This window comes from Pinus tabuliformis, chromosome 9 (genome assembly GCF_031772625.1).
Source record: "Pinus tabuliformis cultivar Carrire ecotype Pingquan chromosome 9, CPIR1, whole genome shotgun sequence".
NCBI lineage: Eukaryota > Viridiplantae > Streptophyta > Pinopsida > Pinales > Pinaceae > Pinus > Pinus tabuliformis.
The window spans coordinates 1,722,640,382-1,722,649,365 of record NC_142307.1 but is presented as its reverse complement, the minus strand read 5'-3'; the positions used below and the strand labels follow the sequence as shown (position 1 = coordinate 1,722,649,365).

General features: G+C 34.2%; 1 protein-coding gene across 1 annotated transcript; it reads right to left on the bottom strand.

Annotated features, from left to right (window-relative positions):
- Nucleotides 1-5,064: 5,064 nt before the first annotated feature.
- LOC149155583 (uncharacterized) lies at nt 5,065-7,890 on the bottom strand. The gene is made up of 3 exons (XM_089440732.1): nt 7,762-7,890; nt 7,610-7,677; nt 5,065-5,543 (listed from the first exon to the last, which is right to left on the bottom strand). The coding sequence occupies exons 1-3, from the start codon at nt 7,874-7,876 to the stop codon at nt 5,412-5,414; spliced, it is 315 nt and encodes a 104-aa protein (XP_089296858.1). The 5' UTR covers nt 7,877-7,890; the 3' UTR covers nt 5,065-5,411.
- Between the last annotated feature and the right edge of the window lie 1,094 nt (nt 7,891-8,984).

Genomic DNA, 8,984 nt, shown 5'->3' with positions numbered 1-8,984 from the left:
GCCTGTTTAGATTATAATTATCTTCTCTTGTCACAAGCCTAGGAATGTGTTTACTGAAGTCATTGATAAAATGTGATCTATCTATGAGGGCCCCCTCTGCTATGACTTGGAAATGTTGAACCAGAGCAGATTCTATTTTTTTGTGGGTATTGAGCTGTTTTCCTTACGTGTCTTTCAATTTTAGAATCCTGTTATGAGATCGATGATCCATAGTGGATTTGTGAAAAAACCTTGTATTCATGTCTCCTTACTTTAACCATTGAACTCTAGATTTCTGTTTCCAGAAGATTTCCTCTTGCTTACATAAGCCTTCCCATTCCTGATGAAGCAAATCAACTTGCTTCTTACCCTCCTCGGTGAATCCCCTTGTGATGAGCTCCTGGTTAATTTCCTGAAGCTTTCCTTCAACTATTTTTTTGCTTCGAAGATATTGCCAAACTCATTCTTGTTCCAATCTTTAAGCCCGAGTTTGATATGTTTCAACCTCTGTTGCAGAAGGAACATTTTAGTACCTTGAACATTCAAATCTTCTGTCCACCATTTTTCAATATTGTTGTTGAAGTTCGGGTGGGTAAGCCAAATATTTTCAAATCTGAAAGGTCTATTTCTTGGTGTTCCTATAAAGGATGCTTTTAATTGAATGGGCCAGTGGTCTGAGCCTCCAAAACGGAGAATCACGACTAACAAGTCAAGGCTTGAGAGGATGAGGTCCTTAAAGATAATGAATCTATCAAGTTTAGAGGCCACTTGAGTAGCCCCTCCCCTTTTATTGTTCTAGGTGAAGATGCCATTGGAGGTTTCTGTATCTACTAGCCTCATATTCGTAATGAAGTTATTAAAAGCTATGGAATGTCTACCTAGAGATCTAGTCCCTCAATTTTTTTCCGAAAGAGATTTGATCATATTAAAATCCCCTCCCAAAATCTAAGGGATGCCCATATGTCTTTCTCTTAGTTCCTCTAGAGAGGTTAGGAGCTTAAATTTATCTTTGAAGCTTTTGTGGACCATAGACATTCGTGATCAGATAAACTTCCTTGTCCCCTAAAGGTTGGATGACCACTGAAAGGTAGTTCCTGGATGCGTCAGCATCTAGGATGCCAAGTTTTTTAGGGTTCCACATTGTAAGAATTCCCCCTGCTGCATTGTCTGATTTAACTTCTAGATATTCATACTTAATAAGCCACTTGCTGTGTATCTCCCTTATTTTGTCTATAAAACATTTTGTTTCCTGGATAAAAATCAAATATGGTTTTTTTTCCTTCATTCTATTGCTGAGATTTCGTTGTTTCCTTTTACTTCCTAAACCTCTAATATTCCATGTTGTAAGCTTCATTAAGAAATATTTGTGAATGAGTAACTAGTTAGGTCTTTCATCTTACCTGAGTTTATCATGAGTTTTCTACATTCAATGAGTAGCTCATTTTGTCTTTTTCTTCCTCTTTTTCTTCTTGGGTTCTTGGGAGCTTGTCCCTCTGTTGCCTCCATAGTTTTGACCCCTCCGTTATCCTGACTATCATGGTTTCCTTTTACCCCATATCCCTTTGCCTGAGTTCTCTAGAGGAAGAGTTGTTGTACTATGTTAAATTCCCCTTGAGGTACTAAGTCCACTCCTCTGGTAGTTCCTTCCTCCAGGAACTTTTCTAAATTGAGATGTTCCCTTTCTAGTATGTCCTGCAGTTCATGTTCCTATGTTCCCACTTCGCTTGAGGTCATTTCTTGGTCCCTATCAAGTTCCATCGTGCTGGGCTGATCCTCCTTTTGTTGACTTTTGTCGAGTCTATCCTCCATGCTGTCCTCCTTTTGCTTCTCTGCTGGATTGTCCTTCAAAACTTGTTTCGCTTTCTCCTCCCCTTCTTCTTCTTCTTCTAATATCTTGAACTTATTATGACTAGGCTGTTTTTCCTCATAGATTTTATTTTGGTTCTTTCTTCCTCCTTTTCCTTTGCCTCCCGCTTTGGTAAAGCTTTCAGTCTCTTTACTTGAGGTTGCTTTGAAACTGCTCTCCATTTTATTTAAAGGACAATCTCTTGAGAGGTGCCCGTGTTCATGGCATTTGCGGCATCTGAAGGGCATGTGCTCGTAATCCACCACCTGCACCCAATCTTCATCAAAAACTTCTAGAATTATTTCATCCAGCAAAGCCCCAGAAAGGTACATTTCCACACATATTTTGGCGAAGGAGGCATATTTCCTATGTAGTGTGGCCTCTGATATTTTTATAAAATGCCCTAGTTTATCACCTATGTCTTTTAGTGATTCCGGCAGCCAATAATATAGAGGTAGGGAATAAAGTCTTATCCATACCAGCACCGAAGTAAATGTTTCTCGCTCCGGGATGCAGTTCATCACCCAAGGTCTCATATAGAGACCTGCAGCCGCATAGAAGTAGGGTCCTCCTTCAAATATCCTGTCCTTATCCTCGAGCTTTATAAACACAACTGTGAAGAAACCATTGGATCCAAGGTGCAGATCTATATCTCCCTTAGGTTTCCAATGGTTCTTTATCCATACATGTAGGGTCTTCTCTGTAGGCCATAACCCCATGAATTTGCAAATCACTGCATAAATCGCCATGTGCTCCTTGTGCGCTTGGAGGGCTGGGTCACTTAACACCACTCGGGGTGTGATGGAAGCTTTGGGTTTACATGGTCCTGTTCGAATTCTGGGGTCAACTTTCTTACTATCTACTTCTGTACGTTTCTCCCTTCTTACTTCCTCTTGCATTTCTACCATTTTCTGTTCTCTGTTGTTTACCTGTTTTCCTCTTTCTGTATACCCGTTTTCCACTTCCATGGGCTTCGTGAAACGATTAGAGACTACATGATTGTAGGAGGGAGTAGAACTCTCCCCTTCTCGCCCCTCCATGGTACCCAACTCCAGTATTATGCTCCAAACCCTAGTTCTGCGTAGTTTCCTTCCTGCTCCGTCTTCGCTCTCCTCATGAAAAAAACTAGTGACTACATTTACTTATTATCATACTCACAGGATATGGATATGTCATGGTATACCTAAAGCAACAAGTTTTTCAAAATTCAAAAACTAATTGATCTCATTTATACAAGCTGATTGGCATATAAATGGTGGAAAATGACGCCTTCAACGTATATCAACCACATTTACTAATGTGGTTGTGCTAGTTTAATTAATTGTGAATTGATCTTATGATGCATGAGGGTTTGTCATAGTTAGAGCAATAATGTAGAGCATCTTATATCATTTCAACCATAAAGTTAGTATATACACATTAATTTAAATAAAAAATGTTTAATAATTTTAAAGAACTCTATTGATTTTGGATGGATGTGTTGGGACATTACAACAATAATTTACACATTAACTCAAAATTATATGGATTTGAATATTAAAGATGGAAGGATAAAATATAAAATTAAATTTCCAATGGTGGATTTTAATATTATTACATTAATACGTGTTTTTATTAATTACAAGTCTAATCACCCAGGAAAATGCATCAATCATCTTATGTTGTGAGCCATATGGTTGTATATGTTGTATACATAGGAGAGTAGAGCCTATATAATGAAGATTTGCAAATTAAAATTAATATAGATCCATCTTAACCATGAATTTAGTTAGTGTTGAGAGGGATTCAATTTTTGAGGTGCAAACATTTTTTAAAGTGTATTTGAAGAGATTTGATCCCTGAGTTCTTGATAAATTTGTGATTAAAATAGATTTATACGGATTCTCTCTCTATATACACTCTATATACACAGTGTAAATTTTTATTATTTAAATTACATTTTTGAATGCACAAATAGATTAAACACCTCAAAAATGTCTTTGAACACTTGGATTTTCTAAACTACATGCCTTAATACAATTCTAAAAAATGTTAACTAAATCTTAAATAAAATTGACACAAAAATACACTGAAAAAACGAAAATTTATTTATGAAACAATTTGTTCATATTAAAATATCCTTTTTATTAATATTAATATTTTTAAATACATGTTAATATTATTTAACACATATTAAAATATTTTATTTATAGCATAATTTGAATTATTATTAGTGTTAATATTTTAAATACTATATATCATTTATACATATCCACAATTAAATGAATTATATATCGATTTTTTTTTTTTATTCTATTACTTTTTTACTTTGGTCATTGAAATATTTTATTATCTATATATATATATATATATATAACTTTATCTCTTGTTGATATAGTTTTACCACTTTTTTTTTTATATTACAATGTAATATGAACAATAAAATGATACATTAGAGTAAGAATGGTAATGTAAACAATACAGTGATATATAAGAGTAAGAATGAGATTATTTATGTCTATAATGTTTTTAATTAAAATAATCAAATATGTATATTCATTTTTGTTTTTAATTATAGATAAGTTTTTGAGAATATTTTATTTTTATTTTAAAAAGGCTAAGTATCAATTAGAGCTTGAGCACAAAAGGAATTACACTTCTCCTCATACTAGGCACAAAAGGAATTTACATATCTCCCTCATACTGGGCAAGAAAGAATTACATATCCCCTCACATAGAAGGAATTACACATCCCCTCATACTGGGCACAAAAATAATTACACATCTCCTTCCTACTCTGCAATATAATTTGTTAAAAATGATTATTTTAACAATTTGAGATATTTAATTGTATAGAACAATAAAAAATAATATTAAAAATTTTATTTTATTTTTAACAATATTTAATGAATAAATCTTATTTTTTCATATTAAATAGAGATAAAATAATTTAATTACTTTAATGAAATTATAATTTTTTATTATTATTTCAAATGAATTTTTAAATATATAAATAAATTTAAATATATAAAAAATATCTCAACTTGAATTATAAAATTTTCATTATTCATAAGTATTTATTCAACCCATTGCTTAAAAACAATAAATAATTAAATAAATGTTCAATTAGCATAAAGCACCATCTAATCAAGAAAGATAATTATAACAACAAAATTGGAAAAAAATTCAAATCTAAAAATTAATAATCAATTACATCGCTAAATATTTTTTTTAATAACATAATAAATCACCATTCTCCATTTATAAAATAAAAATATTCTTTTTAATTAAATTAACAATTCGGAAGTCAACAGAAATTAACAATCAACTACCAAGTTAACAGTGTAGAACTCAACAGAAATGGACGGATCAATATAGAACTTAACAGTGTAGAACTCAACAGAAAGTTCCGTTCAATATAGAAATATCTATTTAAACCATTAAATTCTGGGTTCTTTCTATGCTCACCAAACATAGATTCGATAATTCAAACATAGCACACTGAACTATATGTTCGGACTGAACACTTCATTTGGGATGAAATACTTCCGAAAGAAAATTATTATGTTCCAGCACGACTTTTCATGACACTGACTGAACTTCTCTATTAATGGCCCGGCTTGTAAGTCGTGTAAATGTAATCGCCGGTCTCAAACTCATTATCACTGTCAACTTCACACTTCTCCTTCTCCCCCTCCACGTTTTCGCATGGCACACTGCCTCCAACTTTCTCAAAGGCCTGCATATTATAACATGATGCCATGGAATTATGTCATCATTATGTTGGGAAGGATTTGGCAAATAACATTAATAAATTTTAGATCTAGGAATATTTTGGAGTCTAGTTAAATTAGTTTTAGGAGTAGTTTAGTTGGTCGAATTTTTGTTGCTATTATCTTGTCAATTGAACATGAGTCAAATCTTCTCTAAACTCTTGGAATTAGATTTTACTAGTTTAACCAGATAATAAAAATTAAATTAAACCATATATTTAAAAATATTTTCGAACGGCTTCCCACATAATCAAACTTTCAAACATTTTGGGAAAATCTACCATAAAGACCCAGATAGCTATACAAATAACCCATATTTCATATTAAATTATTATTATAATATTCTAATAAAATTAATACGTTAGTAAAATACTGTCCTGTTTTTTTCCTTCCTTCCTTGGGAGTACTGTGGGAAAAATTAGTGTTTCTAATTTATATGAATTCAATCTTGATCTCCCTGTAATTCAACATTGACCCATTGAAACAACTCCTTACCTTAAAATAATTTATTTTGAATCTTTAAAATTTTCACATCTCCATCTTCTTTAAATCCAGAGGACCATGCATAAATATGCATATAATCCTGAGCTTATGGGGTTGCAGATTTCAGTATCCAGTGAGTAAGGTGCAAAGTAAATCATTAACTTTATACCGTAAAAATGCCTTCCAAATGCAGATATATAAAGTTGTAAACCCCAGATACAGCTACTGAAGCTAAGGTTTCTTTCTTAACATTTAAAGGGAATCTGCTTCATTATAATGTGAAAAACACAAAGTAACATAGATGTATAGATGTTGTTGCAGGTGCAAATAGTGCAGCTTCAGACAGATATATACAAGATAGTATTCGTCTATGTGGAAATGGGGTTGAAACACAGATACAAAAGCTTAAGGTATACAAAGAACAAAGACATATGGGGCAGTTATCTTGTCAGCTTTTTTGACGGTGCATGTAAAGAGAGACTTTGTGGTTGCTGTTCTGATAAGTTTTTTCATTTCTGGTGAGAAGGTGGTAAGGGATTAAATCGCAGGGCCGAACTTTTAGCATTATGGGGAGTTCTAATTGCAGCAAAATGGTTTAGGATAGACAGTATCTAGATCTTTGAGGATGCAAAGGAAATTATAGAATGGGTAATACATAATATAAATTTCTATCCATCCATTCTAAAAACTACAATGTCCAGAGAAATACATTTTGAACATATATAAGGAACAGAATTGGATAATAAACATGCTAGCAAAGAGAGATGAAAGTCAACAGAGGAACTTTTCTTCTCGGCATTTCAACAGAGTGGATGATCAAGTCAGGAAGAATCAATTATGCATAGTGTTAAAGGCAGGATTCCACTTCCACCCAAGAAGGACAGGTATAAAGAGGACAATGGAACTTTTTGTTTTGCATAGTGTTAAAGGCATGATGCCATTTCCACCCAAGAAGGACAGGCATAAAGAGGACAATAGAACTATTTGTTTTTTTAAGTGATGATAATAATCTGTTTTGTTTTCAGTTAATACTAGTATGTGAAATATGTAATTTTAACGTTACATGTAACATAAAGGATTAATATCAAAAAGTGACTGAACAGTGCTTTACTAAACAGTTAATAGCTTAGATGGATCCAGTCAGTTCTTTTGTAAGTAAATGGAGAAGAAAAAGACCTATGACAATGTACTATTTTTTTCTTAATGCAAAGTAAATGGAGAAGAAAAAGACTTAGGACAATGTACTACTTTTTCCTTAATGCAAAGAAATAACGTTTTTTTTCCTGCTGAGAAAAAAAATAGTGTAGCTTCAAATCCTAAAATAAATTTTCTTAACCTAAATGTGCATTCCTAGCTTTTAAATGTAATCTGCACATTGTAAGATGAAAGGTTGTTTCCTAGCATTTAAAGGTAATCTGCTTCATTATAATAAGAAAAGACTCACATCTTTCCACATAGACAATAAAACAAGGTATCATATATTCACCAAGGTTTCAGATCACCTGGCTTCTGGCCAAATGATAGTTATTAAAAGTGTATTATTCTTTACCTTGGGAGGGTCTGCTAATTTGCTAGATTGGGTGCCATGCAAAACTGGATGTTCATGGCCCTCCACATCTGCAATCTCAATTAAACAGGGAAAATGATAAATTAGAAACTATATCTAATATGAACATATGCAGCCTGTGCACTCATACGTACCTAATAGCATACTGCGCTTGAAAGCAAGCGATTCTACAGCGAAAAACAGTGGCATAACCAAAAGTAGCGACGTTGTCAATAGCAGAGCAGCAGAAACAGCCTGAAACCTACCCATCTTAACTCCAAATCTAAAGTCTGGTGGAAGGAATTATAATAGAGCTGTATATATAGAGGAAGACGGGGAGGGAAGAACAATTCACGGGAAAATGATGATGACGGGACGGGCAGGGCACTGCAAGGTTCACTGAGACCTCTACGGTCCGTAACAGGTCACAGAAGGCGTCTCATCAGATGAGAAAACATAATAATTACAAGGATGGACACGGGACATTACAGGGGCGCAGTCCAAGGACGCTTTTTTGGTCTTTGTTTCTTTTTTCCGAGAATCTTGCAGGCTCTAGCTATTTTTTTGGCAAAATCTTCCATACAGATTTTCACAAGATTGTGAATTTACTTAAAATGTATTTTTCCAAAAATCTTGCAGGCTTTTTTTTTCAGAGAGAAAATCAAGATATATTATATTCAGGAAATATAATGAGCATGTACATATAGAGCCAAAACACATAAGCCTTCTGATACAGGCCTGTAACATGAACCATAAGAGGATATCCAGAAAAAAACAAAATAACCGAGAATATGCTTCCAAAAAGATATGGAAGAAGTTCCGCATGGTGCAGCAATTAGACTATATAAGAAGAAGAGATAGATCCAGATAAATGAAAACATAAAGAGCGGAGCCAAAATTATTCAAGCCTGTTGAAGCATTGCAGATATAACATCCAGCGTAGAGGCAATAGGAGACTTGGAATCCTGGAAGATGCAGGCATTCCTCCACTTCCAGAGACACCAACACGTGATGATAAAAAGAGATCTCCAAAATTATTCAAGCCTATTGAAGCATTGCAGATATAACATCCAGCGTAGAGGCAATAGGAGACTTGGAATCCTGGAAGATGCAGGCATTCCTCCACTTCCAGAGACACCAACACGTGATGATAAAAAGAGATCTCCATTCTGGACGCTGGGCACTCCACCACATAAACCCCTCCTGTACAGAAGAGAAAACATTGTGAGGAAATCCATGAGAAACGGAGAGATCATACCATATTTGCGCCGTTGCTGGGCAGTGGAAGAACATGTGGGCATTGGTTTCTGAAGCCTGGCAGCACATGACACATCGGCCTGGACCAGCCCATCCCTTTCGCTGGAGCACCTCCCATGTG